Genomic DNA, 27,652 nt, shown 5'->3' with positions numbered 1-27,652 from the left:
TTTTTTCAAGCTAAAAATAATTAAAGTATCAAATAAAGAGGAGAATGCCCAACAGCAGGTCTTCAAAGTCATACACCAGAGCCTTAAAATAATTTTTTATTCAATAGGTAGTATTAATAACATTAACAATAATGAAAATATGACACAGTATTCAACAGAACGATGATTTAAAAAAAAAAGAGAAAACTAATAAAATTCAGAATCCTTCAAGCCTCTAATCGGACTAGAACATTGGCTATTTAAATACAGGAAAGAACTAACGTGGATTTCAGATTAGATAGAAAGATATGGCATATGTGTAATTTTAGAATTTAGAGTGGTGTTTAGGCAGGACAAATGCAGAAAATGTTTTCGGGTCAATGCTTCCATAACTTTGTCTAGGCAAGAATGTCAATACAAAAGTAAATTTGACCAGTGCTTTTGCTTCTACAATTTCCTATTACTATCGACAAATGAAAAATATTCCTTATCATGTGATTACGAATATTGATGCCAAATACACAACTATTCAAATAAAATATTGAACTTCCAAGTATCTTTCAACAAGGACGTGCACAGGACGGGTTCAGGGCCTGCCCTCTCCTCCAAAACTCCGTAATTTTCTTGCATCCTGTGTGCTTCTTATTCAACTTATGAAATAAGAGTTTTTCCCCTTCCACCAAAAAAATGCCTTCGTGTTCTTTCTAATCGGCGGTATTCAGCCACTTTGTGGCCATCCTCTCACCCGCGTGGGGTCAATTGGGGAGAGGGGAACATTCCTCCCCCCTAGAAATGTAGAATACTTTGTAATGATATTTTGAATGAGAATTGTCGCAAAAAATTTAAAGGGTAACAAAAACTAGGAATTTGCCCCCACACGTAGATTTTTGTAAATTCATACACGATACAGGGCAACAAAACAGACTATGGTCAAAAACCAAAAATGTTTACCTTAAAAAAAACTGGAAAAAAAGCTTCTGAAAAAACTTCTACCAAAGAAAAAAAAATCGAACTGAAATTGAATGGTCTTATCAGTTTTTATCGTAAAATATACTAATATCAAATGCAATTATAGCAAAAATATTTTCCAAAAAAGAAGCAATAAAAAGAGAAAAAAGATAAAACAAACTACAGTCGACGTTTAAACTTCAGAGGGCAAACAAGCACGGCAATATTTGCCCAATCACATTTCAATCATCTGTTCTACAATACCTTGCTGACCCTCTCTTTGATAAATGCTTAACAAGAAGTATTTGGCGAAAGATTTTGAGTTATCGAAAAATTTCGATAAATTAGTGTATCGAAATGATCAAAATCAGATTTATTTATTTATTTTTTGTTATTTTTTTGTTATTTTTTTTGTTTTCACATACAACCATTGCAATAAAAGTCAGATTTAACAGAAAATGTTCATATAACAAGCATTCCAAAAAAATAGAGAAATAAGCAGACACTCGAAGGATTTTTTCTTGGTGGAGGATGCTTAGACAGCTAAATAATGCGAATTTTACGAAAATGATGATCAAAATTTTGGGCAAAGGAAACTCCGACCACAAGCCCCTTTTTCTTTGCGTATGTGCCTTACTAAAGACAATAAAATCATCTTATAACCTTTTGGCCCGATTTAAAATTTTGCCGCTCCGTTTCTGTGAGATTTTCGGGCAAATCCCCGAAAATTCGAGGATAGTTGAGGCACTGAACAGAACGCAACTAATGAAAGAGAGAGGTGATGCCTAACTCTCAGCTTTCATTCTTGGGAGACGTCTGACAGCTTATATGTGGCCACAGAATTCCTGTGTTGTTTTAAAATTGCTTTTCTGTGAATAGGCAGCACGGCTGCGGAGTGTACCTGGCACTTTAACGATAAATCATATCAGTCCAATATTTGTTAAGAAAAAAAGTCACTCAGTGATAATTTATTGCACCCCCTAGCATTTTGTATCCCTAGACCCAGATCTACTGGTAAATCCTGGCCTGCTTCCCCCATGTTTTTATCTTTGCGGACCTACATCTGCCAACACAAAAATAAACATTATAGACGTCGTTTTACCGATATTTTTAAAGCTATAAATTTGACTTAGAGACATTCCTACGTATAACAATTCTAAAGAGCCACCCTCTACGAGAATTTTAAATTTGTGGCTACAAATGGATTTTATGCTTTTTTGACCCACCCCCACTCACAGCAAAATAATTCTCTGGTCCTCCATTCTCATGGACGTCACTTAGGATGTCTTAAAAAAGAGGTTGAATACATTTTTTTCTACGACACCTTTCCCTTCTAGAAAGTTCATTCAAGAATTTACCACAAATCGACACGAAATGACGTGCTTGTCCTCACATAAGGATTGGACCTTTGGACAACTGTATTTGAAGACATAGATGCAAAAAGATCCTATCCTAAGAGGAAAATTGTAGGTGTGATTAGACTATTTTATTGGGGGGTCAAAGTAAGAAAAAGTTCATTTTCCAGTCAATTTATTTTTTTCAAGAGGAAGATCATCAGAATGATTTTTGATCTGCAGGTATGCTTACAAAGGTAATTTCTCTCACTGCAAATACCAGACAGTTTATCAAGATTCTTCACACAAAATATTCAAGGTAAAAAAAAAAAATATATATTTTAGCACTGATGAAATTCATTTTAAGAGAAAAAATTAGACCTAACAAGAAAAACAAACAACTGACGTCAGCCCTGCTGTATAGTAAAATTTTAGTTATTGGCAACTATTTTTTAGAATAACTTCAGAGAACTTCGACAAACTTCGCAACAACTCAAAAACAACTCAGAACCAGTTTAAGAAAACATAAACAAAAATCCTTCCACAAAATAGTACTTCTACAGAAGGCTACAACTACAAATCATAATAGTTAGGATTAGTATTCAATATGGGTGAGAGACTGATTGTAAAAGTAATTGATAAAAATAACAGGAATTTTTTGAATGGGAATAATTTAACTGTAACAATATCACATGGTTTTTAATTCTCCTAGCATCATTAGTCTACACCATTGTTCCTTCTCTAATTTCGGTAGCTCCATTCACTAGCCTTCGTGGCCGCTGCCACACATAAAGAATACCATCTTGACACGACAGTATGAAACAATCTTCCAAGAATTGGATTGATGTCAATCGTTCTAAAGCTACTTTTTTACAAATCAGAGGCTCAAGCAGAGGCCTTTCGTTGAGGCGAGGGCAGTGAACAGAGCCTATTGCTATGAGATCTTCAAAATTTACACTACGAGCTGATGTGTTCCGATCACGTTGAAGGGCAGGGCCCTTCTTGTACTTGTCTTCCTTTTTTCTGTCACTTAGAGTTAAATATGACAAACGCTGGCTCAAGGTCAAATCACTTGTGTCACTTGGTGTTGTCTCTTTGAAGAAGAGGTTTGTAACACGCGAAAAGCTATATTTTGAGTTACTACTACCACTAGTGCTTGAGACAGTTGAATTAGCAGATTGAGTCACAAGCACGCTCACTCTCTTACTAATAGGATGCTTTAGGGTGTCTTCCATCAAATCCCACATACATATTTGAGCATCTTGTCCAACAGATCCTAATCTATACCAGGTACCAAACTTCCCATTAGTTTCAGTTTTTAGTTTAGAATCAACATTATCATCAACACTATCACTTCCTATCGGATATTCAGAATCAAACGCAGTTATATATGGATCGAACGCTAAAGCGGCTACCCAGCTCTTATGCCCTTGACCTCGCGCCACAATTTTTCTCTCACTCATACTCCAGATCGTGATCAGGTCATCCTCTCCTCCAACAGCTACGAATTTACTATCTGGAGACCAGGCAAGGCAAAGGAGGCTTCCAAAATAACTCTTGCCTATACCAATCACTTCCATTTCATTATAATTAAAAACACGTAATAATCCATCACGAGTCACTACAGCAAGATATTGTGCGCATGGAGAAAACTCAAATTCATTAATACAAGATTCTCCTAGATCCCATTTGTAGAGTGGGTTGCGAGTTGATTTTGTCTTACAAGTGTATACACTATAGCCTTCGCCAGACTTGAAAGTTTGAAAGCTTGGAGCACCGCCGTTGACACACGTTAGCTCTTCATTATAAATGTACATTTTGCCACTTTCATAGGAAACTAAAAACTGATTGCTTGACTCAGGAACCCACTTGATACATGTCACACGTGTTTTTTCAATTAACCTCTGGAAAACAAAACAAACTTTATAGCAAATCATTTAAAAATACAAATGACACAAGCAAAAAATTGTCAGGAAAAATATATAAAGAACAGCACGTAAAATAATGAGGAATTAATCTATTTTTGGGGATCAAAATTAGAGAATCACTTTTTTTCATCCTTGGATGAAAATTTCAGCTTTATATTCAAGAGCCAACCTTGGTAAAAAAAAAAAAAAAAAAAAAAAAAATCGCCTGCCGACCAATGGTCCGCGTAGCGCAGGTATGGATCTCTTGATTCACTGCCTTCGGCCGGGAGTGTAATGCGCAGTTGGGGCAAATCACTCGACGCATCGTCAGTAAAGCACACACAAAAATATAAAAAAAACTTACTTATTTATCAAATACGACTTGCTAAATATAAAGTCGACTTAAATGCTTGATAATTAAAAACTAAAAATTTAAAACCATCTTAGAATCAATAATTCGAGGAAGTTCAATCAATACTGAGGAAACATCAACACATTAATGTTGTAGTGTTTTCAAAAGAATGAAAGAAAACAAATATAAACAATCAGTACAAATTGAAAAGATAAGCAATGAAGAATTAGCTAAATATCCCCTAAGTCATCTTCATACCAAAAAAAAAGCCAATTCAATACCAATTTTGGCACACAGGTTGTGATCATAGTCAAAGGAACACACAGGCCTGACCCTAATGAGGGGGGAGGTCCTGGTCGGGGGTCGAAATTGTAAAAGAAGTGAATCTACAGAGTGACATTCAAATAAAAATGACACATGTTAAACTCTGTGATGTCATACCATCCATAGCTGTACAACCATTTTTAAAACGTTAATTTTCTACAGTTAAAACAATATAAATAGTACTAATCTAAATAGAAATACTGCCATAGATTCAATAAGTTAGCATATCCATAAAAAATCGCCAAATAACTGAGGAGCCAATACATTTTAACTGAAAATGCAGACAAGTTTCTGAAAGAGGACTGACATTTTTCATGTTTTTCTTATTTCAGCTAATATTTTGAAAACTTTTGACGGCTGGGGTCTTGGACGGTTACGAACGGGAATTCTTCTACTGTTTTAGCAAAGTAGCAAGACAAAATTATCTTTTTTTGTTTTAGCTTATGGTTCTTGTACAGTAATTGAGTCGATTTCAACAGGAGCGCTATGTCAATAGATGATTTAAGATATTTATTATATAAATGTATTTCCTAATTAAAATTCTTTCCGTAAAGGCAGAGCCGGTACTAACTGTAATCGGAAAGATTCAGATCATGAGCGATCCATTTCGAACATAGATGGGGACACATCTAGTGACACGATTATCAGAATTTTTTCAATGAGGAGGGAGCGGGGGAGAGGGAAGGGAAAATTGTTTATAAAAAAATAAGAAAAATAATAAATGTTCGATTATTCTGGAACGGGATATTGTTTTATTTGTTCATAATAAATTTTGGACAGTGGGTAGATGTCCATAACTGTCAGAACTATAGACATAACAAATCGGTCTTTTATTCTGGAGCCAATACATATTCCAAAAGTAGCTTCTTACACGTAACCGTACAAAATCTTAGAAAAAAAATCTTCGCACTTGGATCAGTTCAAAGAAATAAGACTAATTACGTTAATCATTAAGATTGTTACTTTTAACACATGTGTATTTCAAATGCGCTGCGCTGCTTTGTCCAATGATGGGCTCTTTGAATAAAACAACACTTTTATCCAGGTAGACTTAAAAAGAACACTTGCAAATGTTCGAATTTTCTGAAACCGGAATTCGTTTTATGCACACATATAAAAAAAATGTGTGCATATGCACACATATGCACAGGGGCAAAAATCCGTAACTGCTGAAACACAGGATAATTTTCAGTAATACTGTTTAAGATATATACAGCATGTTATAATTAAAATGAAATGACAACATTGGAAAACGGCAAAAGCTTTTCAAAAGAGAGTGGCAGTTTAATAACAGTAACAGTTTCATAAGACGGTAACAGTTAAATAAGATATTTGTATTTACAGTTTTACTCGCTTCCATCGCTTTCATTACATTTTAAATTATAAATAGACAGGCTCTGTGGCATAAGAAACTATTTACACAAGATGCTGTAGATATTCGTAGTATTTTTCCCTAATTGAATTTTAACAGTCCATTTTTGGTAACTGGATTAATCCTAGGTTACGTAATCTTACGGAGAAAACTTTCTCCGTACGGTAGGCAGTGCTAGGTAGACGGGAGCTCTAAAAAGATTTCTCCGCTATGTAGGTTTATGTTAGGTTACGGAAAAGTCAATTTCTTGAGCCGGTCCTGGGAGCTCTTACGATAAGGGAAGGTATATTCGGAAAAACTGAGTGAATAGTTCCATATGTCTTAAATAGTACGTCACCAAATTACACCTACTACTACTACTACAAACAACTCACCGCAGAACCAAGCCGCCTGAGGCCAACATAGCTACGCACGATCCTCCTCCAGTCCAATCTATTCAAAGCCTTCCTTTTTACATCCTCCCAGGAAGTTCTCATTTCCTTTAAATCTTTCTTTATGACGTCCTCTCACCCAACACGAGGAGGACTTGATTTCCGTTGAGCCCTAGACGGTTGGCCAAAAAGGACAATTCTCTTGTGATCTATCATCCTTCATCCACACAACGTACCCTAGGCATTTCAACCTTTCTTTCATTATAGCCCTAGAAAGGGGGACTGAACTGAGATACGGTCAGTCAGCCAGGTACCCAGAATAATCCGTAGGTAATTTCCCGCTGCTTCAGAGCCATATTTGACTACTGTCATCATTGTAGCTTCCAATATCCGAATCTTGGTTTGCAGACTAATCTTCCTATTCTTCCAAACTTTTTTTAACAGTGAAAAAACACCCTGAGCCTTGAATATCCTACTTTTAACATCTTCACTGCTACCACTGTCTTTACTAGTAAAACTACTTTTCTTTATCTTTTCACTATCCAACGTCACCTTTTCATCTTCAATTATTCCTAGCTTTAGTGACTTAGTCTTCTTAACATTAATTTTAAAGCCTATTCTAGCACCCTGAACTCGCAACACATCTAAAAATTCATTCATTTTGGTCACACTTGCATCTAGGACGCTTAAATCATCAGCATAATCTAAGTCCAGGAGAATTTTCTCTCCTCATTTGAGTCCGTGGTCTCCCATTGCCTTTCCTGTGCTCCTTAAGACAAAGTCCATAAAAATGATCCATATAAAGGGGGATAGAACACAACCTTGCTTAAGTCCTGATTTAATACAAAACCAGCTGCTAGCCTCATTTCCTTCCTTAATCGCAAATTTTCGTATATAGCACTAATTTCGTAGTGTTATTTTCGTACATAGCGCTAATTCTTTAATGTATTTGTCTGGTATACAATACAAGGATAAGACCTTTGCTAAAGCTCTTCCATTAACAGAGTCGAACGCTTGCTCATAATCTATAAAACTGAGGACCAAAGGTGTTTTGACAACTCAGGCACTTCTCAAATAATCTAAGAGTGAAGATTTCGTCGACACATCCTCTACCTCTTCTAAAGCCGCACTGTTCTACTCTTATAACTTTGTCTACAGCATCTCTCAGTCTAAAAAGTATCATATTACTAGGTAGTTTGCTACCTACAGAGACCAGACTAACGCCTCGATAATTACCACAATCACTCTAATCACCTTTCTTATACATAGGTTTAATTAAGGTTTTCCTAAAATTGTTAGGTACTTCCCGTTTTCAAAAATCATATTCATAATCTTCAGTAGCTTACTCCTAACCTCAGAGCCACCATATTTAAGAAACTCATTTGCCACACTATCAGCACCTGGAGCCTTTTTAATCCTTTTAGTATTATCGCTAATTCTTCCTCACAAAATAAACCTTCCTTCACATCCAAGGTATCACAAACTTTTTCTTTTTCCTCTATATCTTTTCCTGCAACTCTATCTCGGTTTAGCACATTCTCAAAATGTTCTGCCCATCTCTCTTTAACTCTTTCCTTATCATTAATTGTGGCCCCGTTCCTATCTTTAACTGGGACAAGTCCGGATTGACTACTCCCTCTCAATTTATTAACATGCCAGTACAATATTTTACTATTATGCCGTCTAGCTGCATCTTACAGATCCTCGGCAATCTTATCCATGACCTCCACTTTACACCTCCTTAGTTCATATTTTTATACTTTCTCCACTTTCTTTACATTCCTTTTGTTTTTATATGATCTATCACTCAGATAATTCTTGTACAACCCCCTTCTTCTCTCTATTAAATATAAAGCTTTTTCACTAATATTCCTAGCTGCATTCTCAAATTTTAGACTTTAGCATTCAAATGTTCCAGGGAAGTTTCTCTCAAATTCTCATCCTGGAGTCTACCAACATCACAACTTCCCGGGAGGTAGTTACACTTCCGAAATTTAAATTAACCCTACACACTATTAATAGTGATCTTTGCTTTTAACATCAATAACAGCACTCCTATATACCCTAATATCTTGTACTGATCCTCCCAGTCTTCTGTTTACTATAAAATAATCAATAAGGTTTGCTGTCTTACCATCACGTGAATACCATGTTAACTTATGGGCCATTTTATGACCAAACACCGGATTGGTTATAACTAGATTGTTATACCTACAAAATTGCAAAAGTTTGTAGCCATTTCTGTTTTCCTACACCAAATTCACCTAGGCTAAGATGCCATCTATCCCTATTTCTACTGACGTGGGCGTTAAAATTTCCTAGTAAAAACATCACATTTCTACCTAGGACCCTGTCTATTTGCTCCTGTAACTGTAAGTAAAATTCATCGGAGTAACTAGTATATCCGTCAGTCGGTTCAACCGGGGCATATACTGCTATAACTGATACCCTGAATTTTTTAATCATAAAATGAGCAATTAGTATTATATTATTAATACCTTCCCAGCCTTAAACAAGCATTAGCTGCTTCCTTATTCATCATAAATCCTACTCCCTGTCTATGTACCCCACCCTTCCTGCCTGAGTAAACAAATTCTATATCACCTAATTTCATGCTTCATGTTCCTGGAATATGGGTTTTTGAAACTCCTGATAAGTCCAGTTCGAATCGCCTGAAATCGTCAGTCAAAATGTCGATACGGTAGTCATTTTCTAACGTCGTAACATTCCAAGTTCCAATTTTCATGTTCTTTAAATAGCTGAAATTATTTTGGCTTCAGGAAAAGCAACGATCCCGGATACCAGTGCAGGGCAGGGATCGCATATCTTCTCAAGTCTACATTGAAGTGCTTAAGCCGGCCTAGAACCGGACAACAAGAAGTCCCTAGGACCTCCAGTATGAATGGAGGCTTTGCGCAATCCTAGGCATATCTTGGTCACAACGTGGTTTTCAGCACCTGGGGATGCTGTTCTATCAACAAGAGTTGAATCCGGCACAGACATTCTCAAGCCTATTACCTCCAACTCATTATATATTCATGCCTACAAATATTATACTACAAAGAGGTTTTTCATCCGAAAACACCCATCAAAACAGACCAAGCCCAGAAGAAATACCATTAATTAGAATCCCGTGCGAATGCTTTGTCGTTTACTAGGCTAAAATTTCCTTGAGGGGTGCCGCTCCTCAAGTAGGAATGGAGTTGACCACAAGGTTACCAGTCTTGCCGTGCACGGAAAGGGTGGAAGCAGCCCTTTTCAGAGGCCGTTGCCCATAAATCTGGATCTTACACCCTGCTACAGTTGTTCTCCCACATAAGTTCCTCCTGCGATGGTGTTCTGTGTCACCATGCAATTTAACCAATTACTGGGAGAAGGTTTATAACTCACGGGACGTGTGAACACGCCGGTGGGTCCTGTTGAGTGTACATTTGAGGGCCTTATTCCTCCTCCACCTGTATTTATGGCCCTGGGCAAGGGTGCCTCAGTTTCTATAATGGACCCCAAGGGGCAAGATAACCCCTTGGTCCGTTCCTCCTGTGGAGGTACCCTCAATATCCGTAGGGAGCTCCCCTATCGGCACCTGGGGACACGCTGAGTGGCCTAGGAGAGGCTCCTTAAAGCTGCGAACTAGTCACCTAGTATGTCAAACTAGTCGAACTAAACAAACTAGTGTGTTGTTGTTCAGATGCTTCATATGGGAAAACAAATTAAGCAGCTATTCTTCCTCAGTTTATATGATTCCTCGTCAAATTGTAGGTAACATTTAGGTTGTTAGGGTAACATTCCTTATGTTTAAATGAAGAAAAAAAATGACTACTATGATTTTACTCCCAAATAATACCCAAACTCCAGAGATGTTACAAATACGTTATTTCGATAGTATGGCAACAATTGGTATCGTTTTATTTACCTTAATACACCGTGCATAGGTTATAAGTCCCATGGGAGCTTCTAGAGCAAAAACGTATTATTGGATCAAAGACAAAAAATGTCCATCTATCCATAGAATAGCGAGGTATCTGGAAATTATGTTTATAGAAAGAAAACTCTGCTTTATTAAATAAATGTAGTGCTTAATTTAAGCGTTTTCATTGCGATAGGAAATGGGAAGAGTAAGAAACGCTGATGTTCCTGTTCCTTCCAGTTCATTTACGCTTTATACTTTTCATTTATACTTTATACATTCATTTATACTTTATGCTTTTTTGTGTACATGGCCGTACTTTTGGCTTTAAAATGCACTTTATCTTATAGCAGCATCAAAATGGAATTTCTACATGAGTAAATGCAAGGCTTGGAAACAAATCGATGAACTTTTTCCATTAAATCTTTCACGACCAGTAATAGATTGAAGCTTAATCTCTATTCGACATCTTTAATTTCTGAATAGTTTGCTTAGGATGATTGTGATGTTTTATCACAGTCATCCATTGTGATTTATCACAAGGTTGAAGCTTAATCTCTATTCAACATCTTTAATTTCTGAATAGTTTGCTTATGATAACCGTGATGATTTTATAAGATGAATTTGATGGTTTTAACGGATTAATTTGATGGTTTTAACGGATTCTTATTTAGACTAAAGTGAAAAGACTCTTTTAAGTGAGAAAGCTTACACTCAACGTAACATAACTTAACCATTTAGCAGAAAAAATTATGCACTTAGTGTGAAAGCCACTTAAAAGTGATTAGGCTGTTTAAAGGAAGTTATTAATGTCAACTGCGGCAGTTTCCCAATCTAACAAGGAGTAAGCAAAAATTGACAACGAGTAGCCAAAGTATGTAGAAAGCCAGTAACCTAGATTGAGTGGCTACTTACATCCTCATTATACAGTTTAGTATAATCTTTACGGATTGGATCGATTAATTGAATTTGACCAGCTGAGAAACCAATAGCTAATAGGACTCCATCCATACAGGCTCCAGTGGAATTGAAATCATGGCAGGTTGGGCTAGTACCTTTGTAAAATCGCTTATCCAGTATCCGAGATCCATCTGAAGACTGTAAGAGACAGAAAAAGATAATTAAATTTATGAATTTGGCAAACGCATCTTCTTATTCTACCCAAGAGTTTCCAGTCTTTTCCCTATCTCCGTCCTATTCATTCTATAATACAAAGACGCAATCTTTTCAAACCGGCTATTATTTGCTTTGCTGAAATATTATTTTGAAAAGGTGATCATGATCATACGAATCCTTTTTAATAGTAGGGAGTACAGGCATTCTCGGTTTCAGCCCCTAATCCAAACATCAGGCAATTGAATCCCACAATAAGCTTCAATCCACAATTTACAACATTTTACCACATCTTAGCTACTATTAATCCAGAGGATTATCCGAAATATTTTCTGATATTTTCACGATATTCATTGGTTAGGTGGAATAGTTCTAAATCTTATAATTTACTTTGTAGAGAGCAAAGGTGGCTGATGGACTCACTTCACCTTTATTGATACCAAATTCTTAACTGATGTTGTACCTTTAGTGCAAGCCTAAAATAGAACCTACATAAGCGATTGATTTCCACGCAAAATTTCTACTGATTAATTTTGCAAAAGAATTAGAAGAAGAAAGAAAGAAGAAATCCCGAGTTTCATAAAAAGAGGGTATAACATAAAAAGTATTTATATCCAACAAATCTCGGACTACAAAAATGAGAATAAAATCAGGTGCAACTATATCACTTACAAGCACTCCCATTGCAGAATTTGCTAACAGCATCTACAGCATTTTTTTAGTATGTGGTGTTCATTACAAAATCAAGATATCCCAGGGTAGATGAATCTTCAGCATCATCAATTTGTCTTCAAAATATTTAATAACCGTATTCTTCAATCTCAGAGTTTCTGCTGATGTTAGGTAGCTCCTTTCAAATTTTATTAGTCATCACGACCTCTTATGCCTTTTTTACAATAAACGTAAACAAGAGGTGCAACAGTTCAATCCAGAGTCCTCGGGGTTCAAATTTAAGCTTGGAGCAGATTTTATTAAGATTACTGAGTTGGGGGATCTCATTATGGTTAGTTGAATCACGAACATGAAGGCGAAGTTATTGTTATAACATAACATTCTTGTCGGAATTGTGCTCAAATCAGAAGCAAACAGTTCAAGGCAGTGCTCATAGCAGTCACTATATACTCATTTTTATTGCAGCATTTGTTCTGTATATTCAAAATATTAAACGCCCTTTGATAAGGAGACTACGCCTGATGGATGTGTTGCGCCAAAAAGGCAGTATTTTTTCAGTAATCAGTCATTGATGTTTGAACACAGTAATCCATCCTTTATATGTCCACTCTGAGAAATAGCTGGCATACAACTTCCTCAGAATGTGACAAATGCTCACAGACACGGGCGTATCTCCCCCTTCAATTTTGTGTCGGATCCGCGAAATTATAACAAAAAGGCATATAAACAAATTCTTGATTCGTTTTTTTTTGTGTCCCCCCCCCCAGAAAAAAAAACCTCCCTCACCCAGAAAAAGACATCCTTGCTACGGCCCTGCTTATAGACATAAGCCTTTCACTTAGATATAACAGGCTGGTCTTTGATATTGAAAAAGTCTTCCATATTAGTTCCTTTCTGAATTAGGTGGAGCAGTAATGCGACTTTTTAGAGCTTAAATGTAAAGTTGGCAGCTATATTTGTCAATATGTCCCATGTATGACTAATATGTGAGTTTGAAAATGGATTTTGAAAAGAATTAGTCCCAGCTGCCTTGCACAAGAAATTTGGAATCAATCAAGGCAGGAAAAAAAATCAACAGAGAAATGAATTATTAAAAGGTTGAATTTCTTGAATCTTTTAGTGTTCTACCATATGCAAGAATTTTCACAAAGACAATTTGATCTGATATTAAGTAATTGCTTAGTTTTTAGTACATTAAGTATTAAGTGTCACTTTCAGTGTCACATTAAGTGTCACTATTCAAGTGACAAACTATTTCTCAATCCTCAGGAGGTCTGCTTGAGGGAAAAAGGAAAGCATTGATACAATCTTTTTGCCTCACAATTGCCAGATGGGTTGAGCTTTGTTGGCACTATTGTATGTAGGGTATTGCTGTTTTTCCTCGTATCAGCTAGACACAAAAAGAACAGATTGAAAACCAGAAATCAACCATATCTCATAAGATAGTCAACCCAAATTCCACATGCATAGAGCACATCTCTGTGCAAAATTCTTACAAACATCTTTGAAATTTATGAGAACAACAGCTTTAGCCAGACCCCTCAGTCAAAAGCTTGGCCCGCTGCTAAGACTGAGCCAGAATGCTGTTCAATCTAGGTCATTTATGTTAAACTTAATAATGATATGAAAATGCTAACTACAGCTTTTAGCCAGCACTGTAGCAAAGATCCTTCAAAAAATAAATCAGGTTAATCCCCAGCACAGCAGCCTCTCAGTTTGCAAAAAATACCTGTGTTACAAGAGTCAATACATTTGTGTGTGTCTGGAGTGTCAAAAAATAAATCAATATCACATCCTTCTGACACTCCATACATTCCTAGTCATGCATAATTTCACATTAAGCTCCCTCTCCAGAACATTATACTTATTATCTATAATGAATTAAATAGTTACTAGAAATTGCAGAACGACTTATTCCAGATACCCGCAAGTGCTTTTTTATGCAAGAAAAAGAAGAATAAGCTGAAACAACTCAATACTTTTAGGCCAAGATTTGTTTTTCGAAAGAACACTAACGCTAACAGGATGAAGATCCTACCCAATCACAGCTGCAGCCAACCAAAGGATAAACCATAGCCTATAGTAGCCAAAATCTAACCCTCTCAGACAAATCTAGTGAACGAATTGGAAGTAATTATTTTGTTCTGTATAAATATGTTATTTTAGCTATAATACTGTAGTATATTTGCTGATTACTGTATATGTAATGAAAATATCCAGACTTCTATATCTGTTTTGACTGTCTAATAAATGAACTTATCCCCACTTGAACGTTTATTTATTCCTTCATTAAAGATTTATGCTCCTCAGCTTGAACAACAATTATGTTTTTGCATGGGTAGTGCTAATGTGTCTGCCTTTTTCCCGGGGCAATTGCACCACGAGAGTGGTCTTAGAATATCGGAAGAGGGTTCATTTGAACAAAATAAAAATATCTAGTTATTTCTAAGTAATATTATAGATGACACCACAATGAAGTGCACTTTTCTGCTATTTTGTGTACCAAATCTTTATTGAAGCAGGTACATTGCAAAGAATTTAAAGAAATGAATTTAATGAATTTAATATATTTAATATAATGTTTATATTTAATATATATTAAATATAATACATAAATTTAATATATATTTAATATAATGAATTTAAGAATTTAATGAGTTCAAAGAAATTTAATGCGTGTGATTGGAGACATTTGCAATTTGAGTAGACTGAAATGTCTTAATTAACCCCTTTAGAATATCAGAGTCACCTTGGGTGTCCTTGATAGATATGCGGATGACTCTACAACAATCAAACAACAGAGAATTGAAAAACATAGCTTTTCATATTTTAGGGTCTTCAAAACTGAAATTCTGATGGACATATGTATCTCCTCTGCGTCTTTTTTTTTTTTTTTTTTTTTTTTTTTTTTTTACAGGACTGATTTATGTTTATAATAGGACTTGTCATAAAAAAATGAACGAGTTATGAGAATTACAAACAGTCAGTTTGAAGTAAAAGATTCATTCATTCACCAAAAAGGTCTAAAATTTGTAAAGAAACACTAAGATTGTAAAGTATTTAAATACTTAAAAGTATTTAATTTAATACGTTTTTTCTGTAAATTTAATAATTTAAATTATTTAATGATTCAATACTTCAAGTGTCTGTAAATTTAATAATTTAAATTATTTAATGATTCAATACTTCAAAGTCTTACATTTAAATACTTTCAAGTACATAAATACTAAAATTAAGAAGTATTTAGAAAAAAGAGTATACCTGCTTAAGACTAGATTGAGAACAAACGTGAATTTCCTTTCCAAAATTATAGCATAAAAGAGTAACACTGTTACTGCTAGGAATTATAACAGAGGATACTCTCACATGAGGATTTACAGCAGCTACTTGGTTTGTTGGCTGATATCCTGTTGTTGTCTGGCTATAAGCAGGTATATTTCTCATAGGCTTGCTGAATTCATGCCTGGTAGCAAGCTTATATGCTCCTTCTCGCAGAGTAAAGGAACATCGGACTTCATCAGGCATTGATGAATTTGGTGCTAAAGCCATGGTGAAAACCCTAAATCACTGCCATTCAGTCGAGAGTATTGTCTCAACCAGAAGAAACAATCCTAAAAAATGTAGAATAATGATAAGAAAAAGACAAATTAGCCTATATTTTGAACTTGAAAATTTTGCTACATAAATTCAAGATTTTGTTACTGTTTTTATGCCTGAAAGTCCATTCTTGGACTTGAATCTCAAGATTTTCGACTTGAAAAGAAAAATCAAAACGAGCAAAAGGAAAACACTAAATCACTGGTGAAAACCCTCCATGACTGCCATTTAGTTGAGAGCATTGTGTCAACCAGAAGAAACAATTCTGAAAAATGTAGCATAATGATATGAAGATGGCAAATTATATTTTGAACTTGAAAACTTTGCTACATAAATTCAAGATTTAGTTGTCTTTTATACCTGAAAGTCCAATATAGGACTTGAATCTCAAGATTTTGGACTTGAAAAGAAAAATAAAAACGAGAAAAAGGAAAACTCTAAATCATTGTTGAAAACCTTCAATCACTGCCATTCAGTTGAGAGCACTATCTCAACCAGAAGGAACAATCCTAAAAAATGTAGCATAATGATAAGAAAAAGACAAATTATATTTTGGACTTACAAATTTTGCTACATAAATTCAAGATTCTGTTATTGTTTTTGTACCCAAAACTCCATTCTTGGATTTGAATCTCAAGATTTTGGACTTGAAAAGAAAAATAAAACAGGAAATAAGAAAACCACCTTAAGGTAATGTAGCCTACTTCTTGATAACATGCTACCTCTTCTGGCAATCTTAGTAGAATGCAACTTATCACCAGACTTCTAAGTTATTTTTTGCAAAATACTAACTTTTTGGCAGTTTTTGAGGGAGCTGGGAGATTGTTTGCTGATGACGTCTACTTAAGGGCAATGTTGTTAATACGAAAGTTATAAAACCTTATTAGACTGTCAAGTCATCTACCTTTCTTTAAAGTTGACACCATAGTTTAATGTCTTTGCAGCTGGTACACGACAATCAACAGTTACCATAATCCTTATCAAACAGTTCATGGTAAAAAAAAGTGATTTAGAAGCAACTTATGCTAATAGTAACAAGAATTCTAAAAAAAAAAAGTTGCTTTGATACCAAAATGCATTATCCTGATTAAAAACACATGAAATTAATTAAATTTATTTTTATCCACCACAAGTTACAAGCCAGACAAAATTTTTCAAACTCTTGAAGACAGGATAAAAAAAAATCCCAAAAAGGGGAGAAATATCAAAAATAATTTCAGGAACAAATTCAAACCGCATAGATTTCAACCCTTGAAAAATACAATGTTTTTCTGAGAAGGATGATCATGGACGCATGTTTATTTGTTGTAGGTTTGCTTCTTTTTTTTCTTTTTTTTTTTTGGTCTGATGTAATAATCCTAGAACACCCAGAGACAGCTTATTCAAAAACAAACTGAAATTTCTAGCACTCTTTTTAAGCAGCAAAAGAGACTCCACCACGAACAAGTGGCTTTTCTGCTAATTTATGGCAAGAAACAGCAATATTCGCCCAAAGAGAAAAACTGCTATCAAGTGAAAATTTCAAACCAGCCAATCAGTTTGAATTATAGAAAAACAATTTATTGTATTTTCCAGTTTTAGAGGCCATACTACCACATGATGGTGAATTTATTCCTAAAAATGAAAGTAGTCAATAAAATAAACCAGAGGCGCCATTTGGGCCAAATCTTGGGGTGGCCATGGGGCATTTGATGGAACTTGAGACTTTTATTATGAATCTAACCTACTTTCAAAGTTTACAATGATTAATAGCAAATAGCATAATTACCCCAAGGGTCATCAGATAATTATGCTCTTTGGCTAATAGGCGTGCAGTTAGTTCAAATCATTTGAACAGAATGGATTATGTTGGACATAATGGATAATTATAGCCAGAAAAGGGCCCTCTGTGGTGGAAGCTTGGGCCCCCCTGGAAAATCTGGGGTGGGCATTTGCCCACCCCTGACCCCCCCAAATGGCGCCTCTGAAATAAACCATTAATAGATGCACTCACTTTAAAGCTTCAGATAAAGAGAGTTGATTCATAAAATTATGCATAGTGATGCATAATTGCACACAAGCTATTATGAAGGAGGATCAGCGGATCTTTGTATAAGAGGGGGGAGGATGAAGCCTCAAAATGAGATTTTTATGTACAAACTTTCAGCAAGCCTTCATATAAATATAGAAGGAGGGAGGGGGTGATTTAATCTCTAATATTCCTTCATCCCCAGGTACTGTCATGGCTATTATCTAAAAAGTAGGATATTGGGTATTGTTTCCAAAGAAGGAAGATCACATAGGTTTTTTCACTGATGATTTTAATAAACCAGTAGCAGGGTTCATTCAAATTAATAGTTGAAAATTTAATTCCTTTTTTATAACTATAATATTGCAAGAAAGCATAGTCTTCTAGCATTTTGGCCAGCAAACAGCAATTTTGGCACAAGTAGGTTAAAATACTGTCAATGAAGAGTTCTAACAATTCTTGAAATGATATATACCTCCATGTCTCAGAGATATTACTCACATACAGTATGCTATTTATGCCTAAATGCATGTGTAGTTCATGTTAAATGGACCCTTTTTAAAGACTATATATCCAATAAAATTAATGGACATCAAGAAATGCATAGTTTTACAATATCTATTAGGGTATTTGGCAGCAGATTATTTTATAGAGGGAGGGCCATTTGCCTCAAAAAGTCATTTCAGGCCTATATTTTCAAGCTTTTTCTGAGAGATGCTCCAGGCATATTTCAGTTTAGTTGAAAAAAAAAACATATACTGTCTTTTGATCAGAAAATAAACAAATGAACTCATTTTCATGAAACAATGTTCATGAAAAGATAAACTTTAATGTAAAGAATGAGGTATGAGGAGGCAAATATATTTTAACCTTTTTTATAAAATTGAATCCCAAATCCTTTAATTCTACAGATTGCAGTGGTTTCTAGGAATTATCATCATTGATATTAGGAAACTTCAACTACACTGCTGAAAATACACAAAGTTTTCAATAAAATGCAAATTATGCACTAATTTCGATGGTTACCTTTAGGGAGGGGAGCAAAACTCCTGTTTGGAGTAATTTGTGTTTGTTTTAGTTTGAGCTGAGTATTCATTTGAATTTTTACTTGTTTTAACAATTTATTTGTTCACCTACATCAGTGTCCATTATTTCATGTTTGATGTGATTATTTATTATATCTTCTGCTTTCTTCGGGCTTCATTTATTCTTTAATAGTAATTCCTGGTTCTTTCAAGTTTGAGCTATCACAGGACTTTATTTCTGCTTGCCAAAAATTTTAAACTGGCTCTTTATGTATCTTTCAAAAACTTCTTTTTTGGAAAGTTTTATAAAATTTATTGAAAAAACTTGTTTATTTTATTTAATAGTATCAAAGAATGGACCTTTGCAAATTGGTAATAGATTATTTCTAGTACCTAATGGTACAATAAAGACACATACTACTTTAGTAAAAAATACCAATTGGTATTTTCACTAAAACTCTATTAAAAATATGTAGCTCTAAAACAAAATATATCAAACTCAACAGCAGACTTCACTTCAAAAATAGTAGCCTTTTTTTTCAAAGTTCAATCTCCAATTCATCACATATTTGTACCTGAAAATATTATACCACTATGGTGAGTCAGTCCATAATAGATAACTTAGCAAGGAAGAGGCTTTTCAGTCCAAAAAAAGCCTCTAAAAACAAGCAAAAACGAGAAGAGTTATCAACCAAATCCAACTACAAATTTAATATCTTGGCTATATTAATATCTTGTGCCTTACTTTCAGCATATAATTTATTATAGCTAAAGCTCTGTTTAACAACAATTCTGGTTTTCTGATATTCTTTAGATTGTAGAAATGATTATTTAAAACATAAAAAAAGTCAAGCAGTTAATTTGGATTGGAGATGTTGTATTTACACATTACCATACTTTTTTTTAGGATGGAGACCAGAAAGGAATCCAACATCAAAATAAATAAATCAACAAGGAGCAATCCACCTTAAGACTAGTCCAAGGAACTGCCCCTCCCCTGGAAAACCAACAATTTGAATATAGAATTATTGCTTTCATCCCCCATTTGAAAACAATCTGATCCATCCCTTCCCCCCCCCCCCGACAGTTTTAGATTACATCTACTTATTTCACCACAAAATGTATAATCTATCAATAAAGAAAGTATAAGGTAGGTGAAATATTACTAATAAATTTATACAGGCTAAGAAGCACATGCCATTCAAAAGGCAAATCAAATTATTATAGCAATTACTTTCTAGACATTGCCAGAACTCTGAAAAATTACCTCTCACATGAACAATAATAATTCTTTGTTTTTAAACATGCCTGTTTTTTTCTTTCTTTTGTCTTACACCTCTTTGTATAACCTTTTAAAAGTTGTTTACTAATAATTAGCAAGTAGTTACTACATCTAAAAATTTTTGTTAGCCTAAGTCTGTCAGACTTTTCTTTAACTTTGCTCAAAATTGAGCACTGAATTAGCCATCAAGCACCAGCTTAAAGTTTATATGTCTGTTAAAAGCTTTTTGTATATTTTGTTAAGAATCCCCCTCCATTTGTCACCCTCCTAGATTTTTAAAAAATATATCCTCAACCCCAACACTTTCATGAATTGGCATCACTGTAGCATTTTTGTATCTTTCTTTTGAATACAGATTATTACCATATCTAAGCTTTTAGAAAGCATAGGATGGCTAAATCAAAGAATCAGCAACTGCTGCAATTTTTCTTACCTCCTACCAATACTTACCAATTACCAATTACCTTACCAATAAGCATCACCCTCCTAGCTTTCAGAGAATATATCCTTTATGCTAATGTTATCATGAAACCTACTCCTTAGAGCCTTCAGCTAATTTTACCTAGCTACAAGATGTGCAGTACTTTCCAAACTTTGCAAACAAGCTTAATATATATAAAACATTATAATCCTTACAACAAAATCAAAAGGTTTGACTTAAATTCTTAATTTAATAGGTTAAATTCTCATTAATTAATTAAAAACCTTTCTTAATAGAGGCATTGGTGCCAGAATGTCCATAGCTACAGCTGAGCTTAAGTTAAACAGTAGCAAGCATTTAAAGAATGAAAACAACATCTATTAAAAATTAAAAACATGACAAGAGAGATGGGACTATAACCAGAATGTCTTTAGGCCTATTTATTCAAAATATATTAGTAAACATAGTGGGTGTATAATTGTCAATGCAAGATCTGGCAAATAATGCATAAGGTCTAAATAATGCATAGGCACTGATCTCATATGCTAAATACATAGAATTATACTATAACTTTATTTTCTTCAAATAGAAAAAAAAATCCAAATCAACCTTTCCAAAAGAGTGGAAAAACTAAACATTTATCTGCTACATATTCATTTTTAATATTTCTTTAAAAACATTTTAAAAAGACAATAAAAAAGAGCATGAGTGATATTTTCACCTAATTTGTGGGTCAGTAATGGAAATTTCCCCAAATTTATTGGAAACATAGTAGCCTAATCTGATTCAAAGAGCTATTCTTGGGGGGGGGCAGCCAGGGCAGTTGCCCTGGGCACTCTGGCTTGGGGAGCTGCAGCCGGGGAAATGCCTACTTTAATCCAAGTTGTTACTTTGATTTAGCTTTTTTTGCCTATATTTCAGTCAAGAGGGGCCTGCTGTAATTGATTTTTACCTGGGCACCACCAACCCTTGGAATAGATCTGCTGATTTATAAAAGTAGGCTATGCTACATACCAAAAGTAAGAACTTCATTGTTTTGGTGTTTTCTTTTAGTTTCTTATGCAGGCTATTTCCAGGTCATGATTTAAAGTTTTGATACTTCTAGGCCTGTGCATTTTAACTACTCTATTTATGCAGGATTTTTGGTAAAATTCCTGAAAATTTGGAGATAGTAGAAGCACTGAAAAGAACATAACTGATGAGCCACAAGCAATGAAAGAAAGAGGTGGTACTGAACTCTTAGCTGCCATTCTTGGGAGATATCTGGGTCAATGTTGATATTACCTGCACAATTGTTCTGGGTCATGAAACTATTGTTAATAGATGCATTTTGACTTTTTGAACATCTTTTCTCTCTTGCAAAACTACTGCAAACTCACTGTTATGGAGTTATTATATATTTGCATATTAGGGGGGGAGGGTAAAGCATAGCATATATTAAATATAGCACTGGTTATTTTATGTATTTAATATATGCTATGCTTTACCCCCACCCCCTAATGTGCAAATATATAGCCCAAATTTGTTTCTAAATTATTACAGATTTGTGATTTTAAATATCTAATCAACAATAACAGAAATGGCTGGAATAACTCCATAATGGTGAGTTTGCGGTAGTTTTGCAAGAGAGAAAAGATGTTCAAAAACTCAAGATGCATCTATTAACAATATTTTCATGACTCTAAACAATTTTTCAGGTAATATCAACATTGACCAACATCTGACAGTTTATAAGTGGCTACAGAATTTCTGTGCTAGCCTATTTTAAAATCACTTTGCTCTATGAATAGGCAGAACTGCAACATGGTACACCTGGTACTTTGACAACAAATACCATCAGTCAAGTTTTGATTTCTTTTTAAATTACTCTGTAATAATTCACTGTACCCCCTATCATTGTGCTTCCCTACCCCTAGGCCTATTGGTAAATCCAAGCCTGTCCATAAATATGCCTGGAACCATCAGGGGTTGAGGTACATTGTATGAAAATCAGCCACAACATAAAGAAAAATAATAAAATGAAGAATTCTAATAGTAGGTTAGGCTATTAGGATACTTTCACATGTTTTAGTGTTTCCTTTGGGAAATTGGAAATAATAAATAATTACCAACTTTTCTTTGCTGCAATTTCACAAGCCTTAGAAATAGCAGCAGATAAATACAGTGGCATGAAAAGACCTTCTTAAGCCATAGGCTATGAATTGATTCATGAGAGCTTCATTCTTTGAATTCAAAAGCATGCCAATGCATCAAGTGTCCCTCATTTAGAGTTTAAACTTATATTTATTTGCAGATATACCATCAAACATATGCTATATAGTGAAAATTTCATTTTATTTCATTTACATTTTTCGATCTTCTTCTTCAGTTTTTGGAAAACCCAGCCGTTTTCATTTTGAAATTTTGCTAAGAATACAATTTTAGTGTACACAAAGAATATACAATAATTAGCATTTTTATATATATATTTCTTTCAAAGAAAATAATGTGGTTCACAATATTTTATAACTAAGTTTTTAGAGTAAGTAATATTAAGTTATGTTTCTTTTTCGGCTAAACGTATATTTCTTATTGTCGTGCTGTCACGCAAGTCAAAAAAGCAAGCCAACTTTCAAAAATAAATAATTCGGTTGATTTATTCACTGTCAAACACGAGTCAGACGTCAAAGAATTGGAAGCAGGAGCGTACCAAGAGAGGGAACTGGAGGGGCCCACCACCCAGGGTTTCTAATATTTCTGTTCTGTCTATTTCTAGTATGATTTAACGTATGCATTTGATTCCCGTTCGGTACCCAATATATGTGTAATCGGTAGTTTCAACACACTAGTTCCACCTAATTGAAAATTTGATGATTTAACGTGTTCATTTGGTTCCCACTCGCTATTGAGTTCGGGAAATTCGGTAGTTTTATTGTCTTAGTTCCACTGATTTGCAAATTTGGTAATTTGAAAAGTTCATTTGGCTTCCATACGTTGCCGATTTTGGTGGATTCGGTAGTTTTATGGCACTGGTTCCACCTATTTGTAAATTGGGTGATTTATGGTGCTCGTTTGATTCCCTTTCGCTACTATTGAACGAATTTGGTGAATTTTTTAGTTCTATTGCACTAGTTTCACTCTTTTGCAAATTGGGTAATATGACATGTTTGTTACACTCCATGGGACTCCTGCTGTAATTTATTAATAATTAACAGATTTGCTGTTGTAAGCAGTTTAAAACAACAAAATTCATTTGTTCTTCTTGTCCTGGTCCGTAACAAAATTTCTCAAAGTTTTTGATTGGCTTCTATCTGATCCGTACCCAAATTTGTAGAATTCGAGCATTAGGCCCACCTGGAATTATTTGCATTGGTTTAGTACATCCCCTTACAAGATTCAATAATTTTAGCTGATTCACATTCATTACTTAACTGTATAGTTTGGCTATTAATCAGAAATCCAACTGAGAAGGTTAACGGAGAATTGCAAACGAATGGATAAAATGGCAGAGAATTGAAATTGCAATACTACAAAAAAATTCGAAAAAAGTAAAATCTTGCACTCTGCATAAAAACTTCAACTAATTAAGCAATTGGTTTTTCATGACAGTCACTAGGCTATGGAACAAAAGAGCTTTAGATGATGTATTTTTTCCTTCATGCTTTTTAAGCAGAAGCAAATAAGTAAATCATACTGAGCTTAAGACTATCCAACCGGAAGTTCTCATTTCTTAGAATCATTTTATTTTTGTAAATATGCATGACCAGATATTTTGAGCTTTCTACCCTAAATTCTTTCTTAAATTAGGAAGGAAAGTATAAGTTTTTCTAGAAATTCGAAAGATGATCTGGTACTTGTTTGTTAAATGGAACACACTCAAGAATTGCGCTGTGTAAGATCTGACAGAAACCGGTTTTCCTCTTTGGGATTGGTTATGATATGCTTATTTTGAGTGAGAAAAACTATGATGTATGTATATTTCTACTAAAAATTGAATATATAGAGGTGGTCAAAGGTTAGGTTAGGTATTTGAAATAATGCGTTCTGTGCAGACTGCTTTCCATAGTTCTCTGTTGTAGTTTCTATAATGTTTCTGAAGTATTATAATATCTTCATGCTTTGATATATTTCATTAGGATTAACCTAACTTTACTTATTAGGCGTATTCTGTATAACAGACAAGTAATGGTGATTTTTCAATTAACTGACAAAGAACTTGTCAAATCGAGCACTTTTTGATTTGGTTTAAAGGAAAAAAAGTCAAAAGCCACTTTATTCCAACTTGATGTGAATTTTTACCACTCTATATAATTACTATTTCACCACCCATTTAATCTTTTTGTAAATGTTGCCACTCCCCCTTTGAAGCTTTTTACGAGTTGGAGTTACCGTCCCTTTATCTTACTCAAGTTTGGCGTTCAGCGCCTTCAGAAACAAGAAAAAAATTTATTAGACCGTATTTTGTTTCTGTAACCATACCCAGCCTTATAACCGTCAAATGCTATGGATGTGACGCTAAAATAAATATAGACCCTTTTAAAGGTCATATTCGTCGTATTTACAATGATCTTGAAAAAATCCCCGAAATTCGTAATTGTACCGTTGTTTAAAGACCTGTTCACGGCGTCAAAGAAGCAACAGCAATATGACAATATTACGGTCAGTACAGTTTTTTTCAGGGAAAGTATTTCTATAGTGATAATTGCCTCAACAATTCCTAAGGCCCTACCATTACTTGATGACGCTATAGTGAATGGAAATGCTGGCTTACAATCAATATTTTTAGGCATGAAATCATTTTTTATCACAATATATATGGACCAGAATTTTTTTTATGGGCTCCTTTTAAGGAATTAAACAAGCCTCGTTTCCAGACGTGGGGTGGAAGGACAGCATATCGAATCCTTGGAATTAATTTGTATGTAAAAGAATATTAATATTTCAGTGATTCCGCAATCTCCATCCATTTTTTAACCCTTCCTCGTTCTTTCGATCTGTTCATCGCTTCTTATATTTGCTAATACTAATTTACGTTGCATTATTAAATTCACCAATGTCAGATGAAAATATTTGTAACTATGATTTTACCAATCAATTCGGAGATGATTAGTAAATCATCTCCGAATTGGTTAATTTAGATTGGTAAATCTATGAACCGCCAATGATCCATTGGTGGCTGGCGTTTACTCCCCCGGAAAATAGCCCACCGTGAACAATACCCCCTTCGGAAAATACCCCCCTTGTAAAATCGTTTTTAAAGTTTATTTAGTACTCCATCCCTCCCCTAAACCTTCCTTAACACAAAAATCATGATTTCGGATTTATTTATTTTTTACCAGGTTTGGATTTTTTGATTTGATTTTGACTTTTCGGACCAGTGTGACCTATTTCAGATAGTTCAAAAGTGAAAAGGAATGAAAACTCGGTGAGTTTCTCTGTAGTTATGATTTTATACATATATGTCATCTCTACATATTAAAGTATGTTTAAAGGTCAATCTTCTTTTTCTTTAATTTGGTGAACATCAGGTAGCGTTCCGTTAAAACGCACGCAGTTCACCCCCTCTCCGATGAAAAGAGGCTCGGGACACCCCTGTTTAGAAAACCTTATACTCAACCTGCAAAAACTATCGCAATAATTGCAAAAACTTTAAGCGTACATAATTTTAAAAATATTTCTTAAAGGAACGTGTTCAAACCAAAAGCTCCATGTTCCTGTCTTATCTTGGTTAAGTTGTTTGGTTTTGTCAGTTTTTTCCTTTGGGCTCGGATGATTTGTTGAATACTCGAAAGAATTCAGCTAACCAAAAATCCAGTGAAAAGAGAAATCACCAATGCAACAGCACAAACACATTAAAAAAGAAAAAAAAGACAGAAGGAGAAAAGGAAGACTGTTTTCCTACATTAGTGATTATAGCTAAAGTCAAATCAAAATCCAAAGTCATTCCGCAAACATGAAAAAAAGTTGAAGATTTGGTTGAATTTTAAGCAAGTTTTTAATTTTACTTCTCTATTCTTTATGAGTATAATTTGACCTACTATATGTCTCCTTGAATTTTAATAGCCTGAGGGTGAGACTAGCCTAGCTTCATGTATTTTTAGGGAACAGAGGTCGGTACACTATTAAATTGTAACATTAAGCGGTAATTTAGATTTCTTTCAATTGTTGGAGGGGAATGGCGTGGAATTTCAATCGATAGTAGAAACTCTTTTTGTAAACAAGGGCATCAAATGACAGAAATTTAGGGTGAAGTAGGCAATATACTTTTTCCAAAACCCCAGAGAGACTTTTTTTTGTTCACTGAATTTTGGCTTAATCCTAAGCTTTATTTTGGAATAATAAAAGTTCCCGTAACTTATGTTACTTAACTCAGGCTACTTAGGGCAACGTGCATACGGCATAATCGTTTATAAAGTCGTTTTGTCAAAGTCTATGTATCACATCTGTCCATTAGTACAGGAAGGATATTGCTTTAAGAATATTGAATTTCCCTTTTGGGCTTGAAATTCTGACGAGATTTTTAAGGCGGTGTTAAATTATTTAAAAAAAAACACGCGACTTTAAGTCATTTTCAAATTTAACATATGAAAACAAGAATTTATGTACATTTTGCTATATTGACAATGAAGAAAACCTTCAACATTAGGACCCTCGTCAGATATATGAAAGACTTGACTCTAGCCAAGTTAGAGAATCTGCTAAACTGTAGTAGATTTATAGAAAAAGATATAGAGGATAATAAAAAGTTTGTGACACTTTGGATGTGAAGGAAAATATATTTTATGAGGAAGAATTATTGACACTATTAAAGAGATAATTAAATGATAAGGCACCAAGTGCTGATGGTGTGGTAAATGAGCTACTTGAATATCATGCTTATGACTGTAGAAATAAGCTACTGAAGATTATCAATACGATTTTTGAAAAAGGAGAAGTACTTAAAAGGTTTTTGGAAAACCCTAATTCAACCCTCGTGTAAGAAAGGTGATAAGAGTGAGTGTGGTAATTATAGCGGCATTAGTTTGGACTCTGTAGGTAGCATATTACATAGTATAATGACA

The 27,652-nt window shown here is 34.5% G+C and overlaps 1 protein-coding gene across 4 annotated transcripts; it reads right to left on the bottom strand.

Moving 5' to 3' along the window:
* Positions 1-82: 82 nt before the first annotated feature.
* On the bottom strand, positions 83-23,006 carry LOC136027663 (WD repeat-containing protein 20-like). 4 transcript variants are annotated; one of them, XM_065705106.1, is made up of 4 exons: positions 22,959-23,006; positions 15,541-15,890; positions 11,410-11,592; positions 83-4,165 (listed from the first exon to the last, which is right to left on the bottom strand). In XM_065705106.1, the coding sequence occupies exons 2-4, from the start codon at positions 15,826-15,828 to the stop codon at positions 2,984-2,986; spliced, it is 1,653 nt and encodes a 550-aa protein (XP_065561178.1). In that variant the 5' UTR covers positions 15,829-15,890; positions 22,959-23,006; the 3' UTR covers positions 83-2,983. The 4 variants fall into 4 exon arrangements, with proteins under 4 accessions (XP_065561178.1, XP_065561180.1, XP_065561177.1 ...); XM_065705108.1 differs by having other exon boundaries at positions 22,912-23,001; XM_065705105.1 differs by lacking the exon at positions 22,959-23,006 and adding an exon at positions 22,721-22,952.
* Positions 23,007-27,652: the final 4,646 nt, after the last annotated feature.

The sequence above is a fragment of the Artemia franciscana genome, chromosome 5 (genome assembly GCF_032884065.1).
Source record: "Artemia franciscana chromosome 5, ASM3288406v1, whole genome shotgun sequence".
In the NCBI taxonomy this organism is placed as follows: Eukaryota; Metazoa; Arthropoda; class Branchiopoda; order Anostraca; family Artemiidae; genus Artemia; species Artemia franciscana.
Note: the sequence above shows the minus strand (reverse complement) of the source record. Positions and strands in the feature narration are given on the sequence as shown.